Here is a 19,421-nt window from a genome sequence, read left to right as displayed (position 1 = left end):
TCTTATGTCCAAACGCCCACTTAATTTAACCTTATTGTGTAATACATTTATGCATTTCTCGTAAAACTTAAACTCTTTAAAAATAATGGGATATACCACGATGTTACAACTTACAAGGCTCATCCACTCGATCTAACACTCTTCCAAGCAATTATTTCTCGATGATTAACTAAATTCATACCTCACGAGCTATATAACAATATTGGAAGAGATTTATAAAATGCACCATCACACCAATGTATGAATTTAGTTAATGAGCTATATAATTGTTTACCCTCAAAATCGGATAACAATTAAATTTGTAAGTGGTTTTAAGGATACGCGAATTAATTTGATACAAAGCGATATATTAAGTCAAATTGAACAAACAAAGATAAGATGGATTCAAACCACACAAGGAGGATAGTTTCAGCCTTAGTGAATAGTTTCAGCCTTAGTAAAATATTCGCCCTCGATCCCGGCTCGCTATGGCCAGCACTGATGAACAAGAGAAGGAGCTAATAATAGAGAAAATAATAATATATTGCTTTAGAATGCGTGTTACAGTTACTTAATGAATTATCATACCCACTTTATATAGTAGGGGAATTCTACTCTAGGTACAACTCTATAAAAGGTAAAAAATCCTCTAATTAACTAATTGTCGGTTCTTCACCGATACGTGCCGAGATCTCCGCCGTGATATCCGACTGGTCACGGATATTATGACCTTCGTTGGTTGTGCTCGGTTGCCTGACAATGTTCTTCGAAGTCGTTCAAGGCTAAAACCGATTCCAAACCATGACCCCGATATTCTCGAGGGCGGGCGTCATGCCCCCGGATTCTGACTCGATGAGACTTTTGCCTCGATTTCGGTCCCCTGTCAGCATGTCTCGAGCTTGGCTATTTTATTGGAGACCGGGATATATCATGAGCCCGGTTTTACCCGTATACAGATAGTCCCCTCGTTTTTCGGTGAGTAAATGACGAGAAACTACATGAGCTCCCGATTCTTACTTTGACACATCGCGGCAGAAACGACAAAACACTCGAAACATCTCGTCAGTCATGTCATAATGGAATTAAATGCATGTCAGCCGCCGGTCGGTCGATCGTTCCTGGACGAAAAACGTCGCTGAACTCCTATAAATACCTCCTCCTCCGTCCATTTTTCACTTTACACCAAATCTTCTACCTTCGTACCTTCAGGATTTCAATACTTTCTAGTGTTTTTACCTCCGTTACTCAAGATTCTTCAGTACTTTGCAAAAACTTTTACTCATCTCCTACTCAATCCAACAAGTTTGATCTTTCAACTTTCAATCTTTCTCCATCTTTTCCAAGCTTTTTCTTCCATAACAATGGCAAAAACCTCAAAATTTGCTCCTCAGAAGGATGCTCCTTCCTCTTCGAGACTGACCACTAAGATCGAGGAGATCGTCCCCGATACAGTTATTGATGAGCCGGCGGAAAAGCCCCCCTTGAAGATGTTCATTCCCGGTGGTTATTCGGTCACCGACGACTTCAAGGTTGAGAAGCCTTCTTCTATACAGGGTCGGCGTGAAGAGGCCTCGAGATACATCTGCTCAATTACCGAAGATGTCCTCCCCACGGTCCGAAAAGATTGCAATTGGGCCGACAAAGACATAGTGGTCCCCGACCCCGAATAGGTCATTACCACCCATATCGAGGGATATCTAAGTGTTTACATTTATCCCTTTACATTGGGCCCGATAGACCTGGTCATCTTAGACTTTTGCAGGAGGTATAATGTATGCCTTGGACAGATCCATCCATCACTGTAGAGGATCGTGATCCTCCTCCGATTCTTTATGAACAAAATTTATGGATGCTCGTTTACCATCGATCATCTACTCTGCTTGTATAGTCCCCGAATCTTTCGGGGTGGGGGTGGGGGGGGGGGGAATGATAAAGCTAGTACGCCGGGCCAGCAAAGCCTCGTTCTCGAGCATCGGCGAAGACCAGGATCAGGGTTAGCAAGGACGTTTTGTTCGAGTGAGGACCATCGACCTGGTACCTGCCGAGTGGAGGTCGTTCCCCGAAAAGTGTAATGCATCACGTAAGCATTCCCTTTAAGTATCGATTTTATGCCTTATCTTCCTTTTTCTTATCGGTGCTTGTTATGTTGTAGCCCTTGCTCGGGTTCCGAATGCTATCCCTCAACTCAAGGAGTGGGTCGACGACATTGTGTCACAGATGCCCTATTCCGAGCGCTCATGGAACAAACTTTCAAAAGGCCGTTGGGAGGCCCGTTCCCATGGTAAAGTTCATTTCCCAAACAAGTCGTATTGAACTTTTTCTTCTAACATCGCGTCCTTATCTCCTTTACTTTATTTTGCAGGTTTGCCTAAGAATGTCGAGCTTAGGCCTCCGGTCGGGGACGAGGACTTGCCTGTTGAGTCTCTTGCTCCGGGGCAAGCCGGATAGCGGAAAAGGATGAGGGCTCCAAGTTCCCCGAGCTCAGAGAAAAAAAAACAAGGAGAAGACTTGATGCGCAAGCCAAAGGAAAACACCAGCTCCTGAGCACCAGCTTCGGACTTGCTCTATCGGCTTAGGGACGAGTCCGATGGGGAAGAGCCTTTTGTTTTTATGGCCTACGAGCCGTCGCCCCGCGAAGAGCAGGTGGCCGTTGAACCACAGACCCACGAGGCCAATCTTCCTCAGGCTAGGGAGGCCAAGGAGGAGGCCGTCGCTGAGGCTTCCCGGGATGCGGGGAGGCACTTGGTGTGATAGACATCACCGAGTCACCCTCGTCTACCGAGTCTATTTACAACGAGGCCCAAACGGTGAAAGAACGACCCAATGAGGGGGTCCGCGGAGCAATTGATCCCCTCCGCTACTTTTTTTACGGCATGGATTCCACCGCCATGAAAGATGCCACCAGGTTAGGTGACTTAGAGGTACCGAAGAAAAGTTCAGCCTCGGAGTCAGGTGGGCCTAACTCGAGCCCGAGACTGGTCAACCGGTTCCCTGCCCCGAGTGCGGATCCTGGTCGGAAGTGGTCAATTATCATCACCATTCCGGAGGATGTCCGGGTTCTTTTTTCCCCTGTTAGGGTAGCTAGTTACCTTCGGTGCCTAGTAACCGACGAAGACCAGGAAATAATAAATGAGGTGGATGCGCCATGCCTGTTCAACGAGGCACAACAGGCGATGAACCGGGTACGGTGTTGCCAAACTTTTTCATTTTTCAGATTTAGTTCTTGATTATTCTAATATTTCTTCTCATATTTGCAGGGCTCGGTGCTTCACCATGAAACCTTCCTAAAGTATCGGGATGAGCTGAGCCAACTCGAGGCCGAAGTCCAAGAGCTTGGTGAGAAGAGAGACATGTACAAACTTCTCAATGAGCAACGTGAAGGAGAGGCTAAGAGCCTTCGAGCCGAGTTGGACGCGGCTCAGAAAGTACACGCCGACCTGGTGGAACAGGTAAAAATCTTTGAAGTTAGTGATGATGAGCTAGACATGGTGACTAATGGTCAGAACCCGCAGGTCCAACAGAAGATTGATCGGATAGACCAACTGCGGGCCGAGATGGATGTAATCAAGGTCGAGGCCGAAGAGTGGAAGGGCAAGATGGATTGCCTCGCCTTGGAAAAGGAGACTGCCCGGGCACAATTGGCCTCGACGGAGGCTCAACTTCGAGCGATGAGGGAGAAAGCTGAGGCCGGATCCCAAAATATTAAGGAGCTCTGGTCTCAACTGAGCTCGGTTGTTGCCGATCGAGAGACCCTGGCCAAGGAGCTTAAAGCAGCCAAGTCAGTGGATGAAATAGCCAAGGCCGATGCCAATGAGATGGTGGCCCAGTACAAAGTTGATGCTGAGGCAGCCCAAGACCGCCTGAAAGACATTGTTGAATATGTGAAGTGACAGTCCCGAAGAGAGGCCCTCGAGGAGGTTCACGCTCGAGGTTTTGATTTATCGGGCGAGATCAAAAATGTTAAGGGGCTTGAAGCCGAGGCCAAAAAGTTGGCATATCCCGAGGACGAAGAAGCCTTTGAGGTTTCCGGCGGATCCGGGGGCGGAGAAGACCGTGATGGTCTTGGTGATGAGACGAGCTCTGGTGAGGATCAGGCTTCTTAGGTGCCTTGTAATTTTTGGCTTTTGTACTTTTGCATTTTGTTGATGCCGTTTGACCTTTGTAAAAAATTATATATATATATATATATATATATATATATATATATATATATATATAAGGATTTTTCCCTTAGATAATTTTCAAGCTTGTTTCGTTTTGCTTTTTTCTATATGATTGCAAAGATTTTGTATGCCTTAGCACGTAATAATTAGGTCTTATTCGGAGGTTCGAACATTGTTCATTTTCGATATTATTTTGCTTAAGACTCGTGGGAGGCTTGGTATGACCGGAATCTTTCCCCGAAATGTTTACTTAGAATTTTTTATAATTTTACCGAGGGCAGCCTTCGAACCGGTTTAGAAATTTTGAAGGCCTTGTGTTTTGATTACGGATCTTGGACGTCTCCGAGTCGTTCTAAGATGACCGTAGCCTTTTAAGTTCGGGTGTTTCCCAATGGGCTTATTACCCTGAGCCATCCGGGCTTGCCCGGGACAATAGTCCCCGAATAAAGATGGTCATAACCTTTGAAGTTCGGGCACTGCCTAATAGGTTTTGTTCCCCCGGGCTTCGTAGCCCGAGCTGTCCAGGTTTGTCATTGGACGACAGTCCCCAGTGAGAGTGATTCCTTAGACCCGGATAGAGGTGGCCTTTGGGCTCGATGTCTTAAGGGAACAGAAATTAATAATTTTCATTTGAAGATGGATTTTGAATTTTTTTGATTATTTGAAAACCTCTAAAAAATTATTTTTCAAAAATTTTACTCATATCACTCACAAGAATTCAAAAACAATCCAAAATTTTATTCGTGTCCACACACCACTGATTTTTAAATACTATTTTCACTTGAAAAAAATTACTTTTTAAAATTTTTTTTACAATTCTTATGTCCAAACGCCCACTTAATTTAACCTTATTGTGTAATACATTTATGCATTTCTCGTAAAACTTAAACTCTTTAAAAATAATGGGATATACCACGATGTTACAACTTACAAGGCTCATCCACTCGATCTAACACTCTTCCAAGCAATTATTTCTCGATGATTAACTAAATTCATACCTCACGAGCTATATAACAATATTGGAAGAGATTTATAAAATGCACCATCACACCAATGTATGAATTTAGTTAATGAGCTATATAATTGTTTACCCTCAAAATCGGATAGCAATTAAATTTGTAAGTGGTTTTAAGGATACGCGGATTAATTTGATACAAAGTGATAAATTAAGTCAAATTGAACAAACAAAGATAAGATGGATTCAAACCACACAAGTTGGATAGTTTCAGCCTTAAGTAAAATATTCGCCCTCGATGCGGGCTCGCTATGGCCAACACTGATGAATAAGAGAAAGAGCTAATAATAGAGAAAATAATAATATATTGCTTTAGAATGCGTGTTATAGTGTACTTAATGAATTATTAGACCCCCCTTTATGGAGTAGGAAAATTTTACTATAGGTACAACTTTATAAAAGATAAAAAATCCTTCAAATTAACTGGTTGCCGATTCTTCACCGATACGTTCCGAGATCTCCGCCGTGATATCCGGCCGGTCACGGATATTACGGCCTTCCGTTGGCTATGCTCGGTTGCCTGACAATGTTCTTCGAAGTCGTTCAAGGCTAAGACCGATTCCGAACCATGACCCCGATATTCTCGAGGGCGGGCTTCCTGCCCCCGATTCTGACTCGATGAGACTTTTGCCTCGATTTCGGTTCCCTGTCATCATGTCTCGAGCTTGACTTATTTTGTCAGAGATTGGGATGTACCATGAGCCCGATTTTACCCGTATACAATGGCAATGTCGCATACATCAAGGATATTACTCCGTTATATATAGACTAAACGAATAAATCCTCCAATTTCAACTTCTTTCGTTTTTTTCTTATTGGTGCCCTATCAAGGCAAATTTGTCGAAGAGGTAGAGATGATCTGAGGCCTCACATAGGAATAAGTTTTCCAATTTAAGGACGGAGGATATATCACGCTGTACTTCCTAGTTGTACAATAGACAAATTAGTCTCTATTGTGGTAAGAATGCATATTAATTAACTACATTTGAGTGATAAAAGTGTAAATAAAGATAAATGTTGTAGATTCATTGAGTTGGTCTAAACACCAGGTATAAATAATTCTTTTCTTTCTCAGCTTCTTTGGTCAAACCATCAAGAACCAATAATAATAATAATAATAATAATAATAGTAATAGTAATAGTAATTCTTTGGTCAGATCTCTTAGTTATCAAATAATAATAATAATAATAATAATAGAAATTTTGATCGTCCTTCCGAGAGGTTAAGCCATAATCTTTTTCTTGTAGTTAGAGTTCAAAATTATCATAACTGCCAACAAACCTAATAAACAAGCTATAAAGTGATAACTAAAATAGACTCAGCTTTAAGGAGGATCGTTAAGAGATGCAAACTATATATAAGTTATAATTTACAAGGTAAAAATATGGTATCAAAAGTTGACAACTTTGCTTGAATAAGCTTATGTACTCTGCTGGTCTAGAAGCTTAAATGGCAAGGACAAGCTATTACAACCTTCTTTATTAGACATCTTCAGAAAGTAGTATCGAATTTATAAATACTTATTGAGAACTACCAACAGATTCATGGGTACCAAGCATGAGGTTTTCGAAAGAAAAGACCGACTATTTGGTACAAAAGTTAGCAGCTCAATCCTGTATCCTTTCACTCTTTTACCTTTGGTAATGCTACTTATGCTGCAATCTCAGTATCCTTTCACCCTTTTTTGGTAATGCAACTTATGCTGCAATCCTTTCACACACGGTTATTTCATTGTTGTGTCCAAAATCAATATCTTTGTGAAATAAAGGCCTCGAAGTCACCATCTTTTACTTTGGAACGCTGAGTACTATCTTTGGCTGTTTCTATTCCTAACAGTGGGAATGTCATGATTATGCTTGCCTTCATAGGTTGTTATGACAGTTTTTGGATCACTTGAAGCCCTCTCGACTTGTTTGCGGACATTGCATCCAGGATATGTGCACCGATAATAACTCCTGTATATCAAGTTTGGATGCATAAGGGGATGATACGTTCAACTTAAGAAAAGAACCGTAATCAAATAAATGACCAGTTCCAGCACATATTTTAACACATGTTTTAAAAATGTTCAACAGTAACATGTGAAATCATATTCTGAAAAACAAAGAACTACCAAGTGCTCAAACTAGATATTGCAAACTGATTGTAGCAGTTAATTCTAATCGCGAAAGGATGTTATAACACTTGTCTATTTTATCAGATGCATATAAAAAACTTTCTCAACTCTGCCACGTGCTTTCACATAAAAATACATACATTGTAATTTTTCCACTGCCCTATCAGATTCCAATATCTTGCATTGTCCAAGAGGTTTCAAAAACAAAGTCTGACAGGCCAAATTAATAATCACGAAAGCCATTATTGAATTATTACCATCAAATTCTTCATTGTTCAAAACTAACAAAGGATTATGAGCCGGCAAACTAGATGTTCATTTTACAACCAAGATCCACTTTTCTATTTATTTTCCAGCTGAACCAGACTTACATTTTGTCTCTCTTGATTCTGAACAGATTTATCAGGATGAAAGTTTGTCATAGCTACTTGGACTCGTAAAAGAAAAGAAAAGAAAGGCGACACAGGCAAAAGCAAACGAGTAGCTTAGAAAGGAAACCCCCCCCCCCCCCGCGTCTTTTGTGATTTATTATCCCCTATCATAAACATGAGATCTAGTTTGGTGATCTGAAACCAAGAGATCTAGTTTGGTGATCAGGTAGCAAATAAAACCTTTAAAAGACTATGGCTGTCTTTGCCCACACGTCACTAAAAATAGCACATCATATTAACAAGAATGAAATCCATGAATTAAGAAAAAAAATTGATGACCCATAACTTCAAATAACTATATTTTACAGTCTTCCTTATTATATTATTTGAAAAAAGTTGGTCCTACAACTTGCATTTGCAGTTCCAGAGTGGTCGTCATTAGTCATGCTCATCAACAAAATTACTATAATTCAGCGCCAGAAAACATGGCCTGATTGATTGATAAGCGCAGTATAAAGTTTCCTCTTCTATCAGACTTCACACTGTATCCATTTCAGAACTATAGTAGTTTGTAAAATCCTGATAGACAAAGTTTCTAAACTATGGGTTTTGGCATATTTCAATAGGACAAGGAGATAAGCTAGCGTCATTTCCTGGAAATTAGCAAGCACACACAAGTTCTTCAGTATAATAAACATTATGCAATATAAGATTCATATACAGAACAGCGACTAACGTAAGATTGAGAAGAATCTTGCAGCGGAAGATATGTAAGTACCTTGGGTGCTGATTCCCCTTTACCACCTTCTGCCCATACTTCCGCCATTTGTACCCGTCATCTAAGAAATCAACTTCACTTCTTGTCTGCAGAACAATCTTGGATTCAGCAACTGTGCCATGTGATGAAGGTAGTGTCTTAACTGCCGTCTTCCTGCATCACAGTAACTGAATTAGATCATACTTTTGTTGCTCTACAGTTTTTCTTCTTGTTTTAGATCAGAAGGATGGGGCATTCTTTACTCATGAAAGGAGGACTCACGTTCTCTTTGCATTTGGTCCATCATGCCCCTCATCTACTGCTACTAAAACATTTTTGGTTTCATCATATTCGCTTTTCACAAGAAGTTCAGATACCATTTGGTTTGAAACCCGGTCAGAACGTGTATGGGAAGACCCATCTGAGCTATTCATAACTGGTGAATCATGCTCAGGTCGAACTTCGGAGCAGTCTGTACCAACCAAAGCGGAACCATCTTTCCTTTGTTTGTTTGGTTGAGGAAGTTCATGGTTGTGCCGGCCATTATATGTGATCTCAGTTATGTGACCATCAACAGATCGCTCGACTTTCTTCTTCACTGGACATTTGAGATGTGTGCACTTATAGTAGCTCCGAGGGCATTCACTAGCCTTTACTTTCTTCTCGCCATATTTTCTCCAGTTGTAACCATCACAAGCTGGTTTTTCGATAGCAACAAAAGACGGCTTGTTCTCAGATTGAGAAAACTCTTGCAGTTCAAATTTCTTACCCTGCTTGTCCGACGGTTCGCTGTCCATTCTAGTTTGTGAAGGTTCCTTTAGCTGCAAAGAAGCTTCCTTTAGCTCAGTTGTCAACTCATGTCCTAATGCTTCTGCTGAAGCCACCTGAGACGAACATTGATCTTCGGCTTGCATTTGCATGTAAGAATTAGAAAATGCAGCCTGTGCTGTAACATGTGCTAGAGCCTGTTGATGTGACATTCCAAAAGGACTCTGCAAACAAATTGAAATACCATTGGATGCATCATAATTCACAGACTCTAGCTTACTTATGTAGCAAAAGTCCCTTCTAATAGTGGAAACGCCCAAAAGTGGGATGTTTCAAAATTTAGGCAGAACAATGAAGAAAATTTTGCTAGGAATCTAAAATCTATTTTTTCATATATGGGTGGCAGTGAGATTTGAATTACTAATAAGATTAATCCAGCAAAAAAAAACTTTTTTTTTCGCACTCTGGAAGCAGTTTACCAGCTGTAGACTGTAACAAAAGTATAATATTACAAAAGACTTGGCATAGCATTAGTTGAATTACAGAAGTATCAACACCACTAAATTAAAACAGAAAAAGGCGAAATCTTTGGCTATTTTTGCAAGTGAAAATGTACAATTGAGTGGATAATTACCTGAAGTGGAGGAAGAAACCCAGGTGAATTAAGCAATCCAGAAGGACTCAAACCAGGTGGAATCATGAACAAAGGAGATTGGGCCAACACAAGGTCCATGGGCCGATTCTGCTTATACCCTGAGTTCTTTTGACTTCCTTCTCCAGAATTATCCGGCAAAAAGGCCGGCTTTGCAAGTGGAGAAGCCATAGCTCCGGCAAGAAGTTGGGAGAAAGAAGGATAATCAGATGAATCAGGGCTCTGATCGGAGAAGAAACTGGAAACTAGGGACATTGGGCCTGGGCTGAAAGAAGGCATGTTACTAAAAAAGGATTCGAACGACGGCCGAGGTGGGATTGTTAACGCCGGAAACGACATCGCTGAAGCTCCCCCTGTTTCCCCCATTTTTAGTCTTCACAAAAAACAATTAGCTCTGCTCTTATAATTTGGAGTTGCTTTTTCTGTTATCCCTTTTAGCTTTTGGCTGTGACGTTTATATATTGGCTAATCGTAGCGCATATGAAGGGGGACTGCAGTCGTCATTCGTCAATGGCGTAATTACTGCTGGGACCTGCTTATTGTACCTTTCTTTTCCCGCTGTGCTTCTGCCTTCTTTGCATTTCGTATCTTGTACCAATCCTAAATTGGCTGCTTATTATTCCTCACTAATATCTTAATTTACTTAAAAATATATTTATAACAATATATACATTATTTTTCCTTAGGTAAAAACACCCACTATTTAAAAAGATATTTATTTTAAAGGCAACTCGGCTCTTGAATCTAAGATATGGTTAAAGGATTAAAAAAGCGTAGTCCAGTGCACTAAGCTTTCGCTATGCACGAGATTCGGGAAAGTATCGGACCACAAGGCTCTATTGTACGTAGCTTTATCTTGCATCTCTGGTTAAGGATGAATTTTTTTAAAAAATTATATAGATCATTTATTGAAGCAAGGATAAATTTGAAAGGAAAAGAATTAATGTGGTTACCAAAAATGAAATACTTATTTTTGACCAATTTTTTTGTTGTTGCTAAAACAACATTAGAAAAGAATCGGAAAGAGTAATTTTATTGAAGTTGTTTTTCTTCTCACAAACACTCATGAAAATTCTTTTTAAAAGAATAAAATAGGAAGAAAACTATAACAATCCCAAAACATTTTTTTTTCACAAAAACTTTAAATAATTCTTGAAAAACTGTTTATTTGTCCAAATTGTTTCTAATAGTAGTGTTTGGCAGCCTAGCTAATTTTCATTTGGTGGGAGTTGGCACAACTATTAGTAGCGCAGGATTTACTATCTTACATAGGTTAACTGCAATTCTAGATTTATAGGTTTTAAAAAGTTTTTAGCCAAATCCAAATTAGGTGCTCGGACTAATTTCTTCTGCCCAAAAAAGAACACATCAAATTACTGAGCAATACAAGATCCTTGAAATTCTAAGTCATGCTATATTACTGAACTTCTCATATTTATGTTATTGAAATCTATAACAACTAAAATTTAGCCAGAAAATATAAAGGAAGAAATTGATTGAGAAATATAGATTATTAAAGTAAATCCTTTGAATTGTTCACTAGACTAAGATTTTAGATATATTAGAGGAGAAGAATAAATAACTACTGAAGTATTTTGCAACTTGTTAATAAACGGATAAGAATATCAGGCGAGTGGGCAAAACACATCTGCACTACATCAGTGTATATACAATGAATTGTTTACCTACCAACTGCTACTTGGGAGAAGTGGATTACTCCAAGTAGATTATTAATATTTTACTACGTACTAGTTTGCAATTTAGACAAGAATTTACCTTATATATATACATAAAAGCTTAAACAATTTTATACTATAAACGTGATTTTATTTGCTGTAATAAATCATTTACCATCTTTTATAGGTTACAGACAATGTTTGCTATCAAATATTACTTGTATTTAGTTTTTAATTAACTTGACAGTTAAAAAATATTTGAAATTGTCCGTGCATAGAAGTTAATTTGTTAAGAAAAAGCAAATGATTTCTATTTGGGGAGTAAGAATTGGAAAATTATCAAGAAGAGAGTCGGCTGATTCAAAAGAAAATCTGGGATATGAATATCATGAAATTCGTTAAAAAAGAATTACTATAGTTTTTTCTTCTCTGATTAATTTTATGAAACAAAAAAGAAAAACATGTCGGCTACATGTTACTCTAGCTCTGATCGAAATTCGAGGGGTCAAATAACGTACACGTGGCCCAACTGCAAAAGTATCTTAATAAATAAGGCAAAAAGATGCAAGCAAGTTGCAGTTCAATAAAATAAAGTGATATTCTGTCCTTGCTACAACAACTCAAATAAGTTGTTTATGACAAAAGGCAAGTTGCCAACTTGAGGAGTCATTCACCATCAAATACCTTTCAGCTTAAAGTCTTGAGAAGCCAAATCTAGTAAAAGTAAAATCTTTTCCATCCCCAAGTTCAAATGGAAGTATTTATTTAACTTAGACAAGTCATAGCCAATCCATTGAGCTCAATGAACAAAGTTATATATCAATGACCCTTCCATGTGCATTTGGCTCTCTTGAGAAAAGGATGGAAGTTTGTGAGATAGAATATTGCAGTCGACTGTACAACAACAGTTTTTCAAGGTTAACGCAAATGGCTTACATGGATATTTTTAAAAATAGTGAATGCAATTCTTCGTTATCCTGTCCAAGACGCAAAATATTCACTGAACCCTCTATTGCTCAATTCTATATACATTGGGTAGTAGAGTATTTGTCAGCACCAATCAATAAAAATAACGTGACACAATTACTCTATCTTCCGTAATAATTGATACAAATTGGAAAAAGATTCATGTAGGAGCAAAATCAGCTCTCTTTGAATCAGGAAAAGCAACTCAGATTTTGGACTCAATGAAATATGTAGATGAAACAGCCAGGCCCTCTACATCATAAGTGCGGATGAGTCTTTGTCTCTTGCCAGGCGATTCAAGCCAACAAAACTCCAGATGAAATGACCTGGATTCTTGCACACTCTTGGCCACATCAGATGGGTATCCCATGTAAATGCCTCCAGGTAACAAACTCAGCTGGAAACCACCGTCGAATGTCACTAGGTTTTTCGACATGGTACCCGTCCAATGTACATTGGTTGTAATTTTACTCGTACCAGAAGTAGACGTGATATCCTTCATTCAAGAAGAAAATAAAAGGAAAGTAAATTGGCAGCCAAAAGCTAAGACATTAAATATATTCATTTCAGACACCATATAGCCTAAAACAAAAATAAAATAATTAAAGCAAAATGAAAAGATCAGAACCTTCCCCACCCTCCGGATTATTTTGGATAATTAACTTGAGAGATACCGAAAAGAGTTATACAGTGAGAATTGAAAACAAAAGATCATAAGAGAGTTGTGAACCATTAGTTAGTAGTATTAGTTATCCTCCTTCAGGAGCAACGGCAAAATGACATCAAAGATGCTCTCTCTCCATATTTGAGCTTAGCCTATGGTGACAATTCCATTCTACCAAGAAATACATGCTTCATAAGGAGCAGAGGATCCAATCATAAAGCATATACAAATATCACTAAACTATTTTAGATTTGTTTCTCAAAGAATGTGCAGGAGAGACTCCATCAGTGTCACAAGGAAACTGGGCAGTGTGACTCATTTAATAGTATGGTCACCATTACATTCTAACCTTTGCATAGAAGGAATTTGTTGCAAGGAGCTAACAAACCTGAACTAGCTGGCCATCCTTGTTCATTTCAAGAACAGCAGTAGTATCTGCTTCAGTAATTGTTGCTCCATAAACACCAGTACGCTTTGTTAGCGAATGACCTTTCCAAGTTCCAAGATGAGGCAGAAGCCTTTCGGAATCCTCCTACAAGATGAACATAGAACGCAATGGCTACACATAAGAACAATCATTTGGTTTAGGTAACTAACATGTCGAATTAAACTATGTTTAGTAGTCTAATGGAAGAATAGAAGGGCAACCCTTCCCCTTTCAAGTCAAAAGTACCTTGAAATTGTCAAAGGATGGAGGAATGACCTCTCCGTTACCTCTTTCTTCAAGGAAAACTAGAATCATTTCCAAAATCCCTTTTGGGTCCATTATATGAAAGGCTCTCACTCGCTTATCTTTCTCCAGTGAATAAAGACAATTTTCACATACAATAGAAGGCCGTTTAGAGGGAAGCTTCAGATTTCTGTGAAGGAAAAGAATTAATTATATGTATCAGTCCTTTATGGGAAAAGATCCCAGCGTCCATAACCTATGCAATTGGATATTAAAAGATGGTCTACAATTTCTACGTGAATGTGACAGGCAATAAGTATGATAGTTGATTTCATCTGATAAAGCTTACGACAAGTCCTATCTCTTAACTCCAAGTTTGGAACTTTTGTTCCTGTGTGCATTCAAGCAATAGAATGCAAGGAAGCATGTTCCAAAAAAATCACGCATATTTCAACAGGGGATCAAATAATAGGACAAACACAGGAAGTACCGAATACATCTATATCCACATACACAACTTCAACCCCCCCAAAAAAAAAATCCAACCAACATATTGCATGTAATTCGTCCTCTTTTGTGAAGTTTACAATATCCGCATCATTTTCATCTGCTCAACTAAAATTTAACTAAACCATTATTTAATCAAAACAACTTAATGATTCTGTAATAAATTTAAGGTTAAAATATAGTAATAGGAAAATATCCAAAATATTATTTAACAGTCAGCTAGATATCTACACGGCCCTTGAATGCCCTCACTCAACTTGCAAGAGAATGTCGTAATTTTCAAGAATATTATGATAGTTGTTACATTGCCCTCTCTGATATGTTAAACAAAATAACTAGTAGCCATGATTCATTAGGAGCAAAATTATTTGGCGAAAATTAGAGAGTATGTCTTTTGGAATTCAGCAGATACCATTCACAAGGGACAAAAACACCAATCTAAACACAAAAGAGACAAGGCGAAAACATCCAAGATAAGCTAGAAGCAGCAACATTCAGACCACACAGGGTATTATTTCCAAAATAGAGCTTGAAGCAAAATATGTGCATAATTTCAACCGCTGATTTCATCAGAACTGATACTTCAGCTTATCCATTGAGTCATCTCCACTTAAGAACAGTTACCTTGGTGATTCTTCTCCAATATCATCTTCACCAAGCACTCCCTGTCTTAACACTGTCTCTAACATGCCAGCAGTCTGATATCTTAGTGCATACGCCTTCTCCTTGGGGAAGAAGCCAATCTGCAAACTACTTTTAGTGGTACCTCAAATGCAATAAAGTCTGAAAAGCAAAGAAAATTGTAGATAACAGTCTCAATTAAGCATGACCAGTGAGTGGATGTAAGTTAGTTCTCTGTCTTAGTGAAGCTCACCTGTTGATATTTGTCCACAGTAAACATGTTGGTCTCTTTGATTTTGTATTCAAACCACTCCGGTTCAGAATCATCACCAGAAAATGAAGTGGTAGATTGAGGCTGTTTGATGTACAACCTAAAGTTTGAACCCAATTAGTTTACTTGTCTTCCAAACCATACAGTGGACAAACATTACAGTATCCGAGGTTATAGAGGATACCCTACATTACTGACCAGTGACCACTGTTAACTAATTTTATATGGATGGAAGGTAAACATCTAGAAAGTAAAGGGGCTTATGAATCAGAAAGGCATGTGGGACTTTGGCCTTCCTAATAAAGGCTTCAAATTTACTGTATTTAAAACAGCGGAAAATTTTGGTTTTTGTGCTCGCAAAAGCTACTTGTACTTATAGATATGCACGACGCTGAATGAAAAATTTCTCAAAATTCACAAACAAGAAAAAGAGAAAGGCACGTCGATTTCTATCTATATTATTATAAAAGCATGAATACAATGTCGGTTTACAAAAATAACCTTATAATATTAAGCATAATAACTCATAATAAAAGGACATAACCGAAATTCTTGATATTAGTCTTATAATCCTATTAGTTTTAGGGCATAATACTACACATTGGGAATCCTCCATGATTACCTTTAGGAATCCTATTAGTATAATTACTTTCGGGCTGCCTAATTCATATAAAATTGAACAAGTAAATATCTTTAGTCATGTAATCCTATTACTTTTAGGATATACTTTTTAAAAATTCCTATTACTAATTTAATTCGAAAACGTATTATAATGTCCTATTACTAATTTAATTTGAGAATGTATTATATTGTCCTAATCCATTCAGAAAAAGGAGAGCATATTTATTATAAAAGCATAATTAAATACAATATTAATATACCAAAATAGCCCTAAAATATTAAGCGAAAAAACTCATAGGGAAAGGACATAACTGCAATAACCTATTTTTGGACTATAATACGTTCTTTGCTAATTTTTAATATTTACGATTTTAAAGTTAATAAAATTTTGTCTATTAAATTCTTATTAAAAATATGTAGGAAGGTTTAATGAAATCAATTCCATAAGAATCCTCCGTATTGACAATACATTACTACTCCATAATGTCCAATACCTAAAAAAAAAAAGTAATATTAAATGGATTGCATAAAGAGTTGAAATTGAGAAAAAAATACCCCCGCGATAATATATTTTTGCATTATATTTGAACTATTTTCCTACTCAAATAATGTTATTTTATCAATTTTTCGTGTAATATTGAAAAATATCCAATTATTAAACAACAACTATGAAAATATTTAAGAATATAAATGTGTGAGAAAGAGAAAAAAATGGTTGGTAAGAGTCAATACCACTAATGATTCTACAAACATAAAGATCTAAAAGTGAAATGTCATATCAATCTTATACTCTTTGAAAATAAAATTTATAGTGGATAAAATTATAATTAAGAATAAATATTCAAAACAAGAGATGAACTAATATTAAGATCTGAATCAACATAGAATAAATTATTTTTATGTTAAAACCAAATAATTAAATATTTTAATTAATTATTTATCAAGAGAATCCAATTCAATTATTTTTTAAATTCATCATATGAGTAAAATTTTTATTCAAGTTAAAAAAAAAAATCTTAGTGAACAGATCCAGTATTCAGTGTCTTCTTGCTTCGTGTCGGAAACGAAGAAAAGCATCCAATAAAAGATGATTTGATTTTTCCTGAACACTTGGTGTTCAATCCCAGTGATAATAATAGTGCATTTAATAAGAGAAATATTTCTATCATTAGATTAAAACACAATTTGTGCAAATCGCATGATAGAATTAAAAAGATATCGTAGCTAGCAGAAATGAATATGTTGATCAACTAAATAAAAGATTAATTGCAAAATTTTATAATAAAATAAAATATTTTTCAGTTTTTGACTTAGCAGAAAATGATACCAATAATTAATACCAAGAAGAACTTGAATACTTTAATACCAAATGGCCTTCTACCATACATGTTTGTTGTCAAGTTTATTATTTCTTACGTATGTTAGTGTCACCGTATATATAATAGATTAAGTTAAAATTGATCTTTCATTGTATATAGGTTAATTTTGAAAAAGAATATGTCTGTCATGCTACTGAAAAACTTAGATGCGCCGAATAGCTTATGTAATAGCACACAGATGGTATATAGAAGTTTTGACAATAACGTCACACATGCAGAAATTATGATACTGGTCAATGTGCTTCTAAGTATATTCTTATCCCTGAATTCAACTTTCGTCTTCCGAAACTAAGGAATATCTTTTTAAATTTGTGTGAAAATAATTTTTAGTATATTTATGTTTTGCAAATATAACAAATAAAGCACAAGGACAAACATCCTAAATATTGGACTATATTTACCGCAATATGTTTTCTTGTACGAACAACTGTATGTTGCATTTTCAAGAGAGATGTCAAGATCGACAACAAGAATTTTGGTTAAGGCGGAGCAACCAAAGCATTAGGAGGAAACATACACAAAAAAATATTGTCCACAAATAAGTGTCCGTTAAGATACCATCACATTAAATACTTTTAAACTATAATACATAATTATCTAACTAACATGACAAAATTGATCATTTGTGTAAGTTTTGACGATGTCCTTTTATTTTAAATTCATGTATTATGCTATTGTAATAATATTTTTCGGCATTTAGATGATTGTTGTATTATTATACATAAAATTCTCTCATTAATTAAATTTTATTGTTCCTTCATATAAATAAATATTTAAATCATCATGTGTCATTATCACGTTCATAGATACTAGTATACTAAAGTTCACCTACATATCATTTTACTATAACCTAACATGAAGTGTATACATTGTAATCTCTATGGCATTCGAAGTTAGAAAACATATATACTCGGGAAGGAGCTACAAAATTGTTACGGATAATTAACCTAAGTTCCAATGTAGTTCTTTCTACTTTCTAGCAATTACATTCTGATTTTCATCGGAAACATAGCAAGGTGGAGACATAAAGAATTACTAGTAGCCTGTAGCTCGGTACCAACAGTTATCTACGACAGAAAAAGTGAAGAATGGAAGTAGGAGCTCACGTTTGTAGTAAACTCATCAGTTCATCTTCACCATAAGAGCCCACCGCAAGCTTCGTTGTAATTTTATGCATCAAATTGCCATGACCATCAAATTGCTGCAAATTAAATTAAGCAGATCACGGAATCAAAGGCCACGTAACTTCAAATGAGGCTCATCCAGCAGAAAGACATTTGAAAAAAGTACTTATAAAAACATTTCAACAGAGTAAGTTGGAAAGAGGTAATGCTAACATGGAAAGAGCCGGTCCAGTTGCCCAAATTGAGGCGAATGAAACGCTGAAGAGCGTCGACACTTATTGGTAGTTCGCTTGTATTTCGACTACTTTGGACCGCCGCGCCATTGGAACTGGAGCATGACGGCGGTTTCCTAAACTGGTAATTCGGAGACCGGAATGGAAATATTTGCGGAATAACAAATTTGTCATTCCCTGAACTTAGATTTATCTTTCGTGTGACGGAGGGCGAAGTGGGAGGCACAAAAATGGCTGACATAGACGTTGTTGCCATGGAGAGAATTTGGGACGCTTCTTCCTAATATTGCCACCATTTGTAAATTATCTTATCCGATTATCTAGGAAGCTAGCCCCATTTCCCCTAACCCGACCCGCCATAAGAAAGTCCTTCCTTGTGATTCAATAAAAGGGACAAGTGCACATGTAGCCGTTCTAAAATTTTAAATTAAAAATTTTAACTTAAGAATAACTCAGAATATTTTTATCCTGAAAAATTAAAATTTAGTATACATTGGCTAATTCTTAAATAGTAGCTCTTTAGAGTGACTACCTTGTGTCATTTCTATTTAAAATAAAATGATTAATAGGCCTTTAAGCACAAAAATATGTTTTATCATGGACAGAGTCAGAATTTGAGATTTTAATCTTTTCGAATTATTGATTTAATTAATAACTTAATATATTTAATATAAATCTAATGGATTTAGCCGTTGTCTCTTTTATTTTAGTAGTTAAAATTGCGTTTCCATTTTTTTTTACACCGAAAAACTAAAGTCTGAAATAATAGCAATTTATACTTTAAAATTACAATCTATGTTTCAATTTATGCGTAATGATTTATTATTTTAGTTATCGGTACTCAACTGTCACTCAAAAATATGAGTG

General features: G+C 36.9%; 1 protein-coding gene and 1 pseudogene across 1 annotated transcript; both read right to left on the bottom strand.

Annotated features, from left to right (window-relative positions):
• Window positions 1-6,481: 6,481 nt before the first annotated feature.
• Window positions 6,482-10,412, bottom strand: LOC104098169 (probable WRKY transcription factor 3; annotated as a pseudogene).
• A 2,072-nt stretch (window positions 10,413-12,484) lies between these two features.
• Window positions 12,485-18,852, bottom strand: LOC104098171 (uncharacterized). Its single transcript, XM_009604836.4, has 7 exons — window positions 18,535-18,852; window positions 18,304-18,398; window positions 15,180-15,297; window positions 14,930-15,048; window positions 13,802-13,988; window positions 13,517-13,660; window positions 12,485-12,960 (listed from the first exon to the last, which is right to left on the bottom strand). The coding sequence occupies exons 1-7, from the start codon at window positions 18,808-18,810 to the stop codon at window positions 12,670-12,672; spliced, it is 1,230 nt and encodes a 409-aa protein (XP_009603131.1). The 5' UTR covers window positions 18,811-18,852; the 3' UTR covers window positions 12,485-12,669.
• Window positions 18,853-19,421: the final 569 nt, after the last annotated feature.

Source organism: Nicotiana tomentosiformis, chromosome 2 (assembly GCF_000390325.3).
Source record: "Nicotiana tomentosiformis chromosome 2, ASM39032v3, whole genome shotgun sequence".
NCBI lineage: Eukaryota > Viridiplantae > Streptophyta > Magnoliopsida > Solanales > Solanaceae > Nicotiana > Nicotiana tomentosiformis.
The sequence above is the reverse complement of the archived record's forward strand: the minus strand, read 5'-3'. Positions and strand labels throughout refer to the sequence as shown.

What these genes read in the sequence shown, in the direction of transcription:
- LOC104098171 (XM_009604836.4), bottom strand. Translation starts at nt 18,810, where the DNA reads ATGGCAACAACGTCTATGTCAGCCATTTTTGTGCCTCCCACTTCGCCC. An exon ending in ACTGGACCGGCTCTTTCCAT is followed by an intron (nt 18,399 to 18,534) that starts GTTAGCATTACC and finishes TTTAATTTGCAG; the next exon opens with CAATTTGATGGTCATGGCAA. An exon ending in CTGATGAGTTTACTACAAAC is followed by an intron (nt 15,298 to 18,303) that starts GTGAGCTCCTAC and finishes TTCAAACTTTAG; the next exon opens with GTTGTACATCAAACAGCCTC.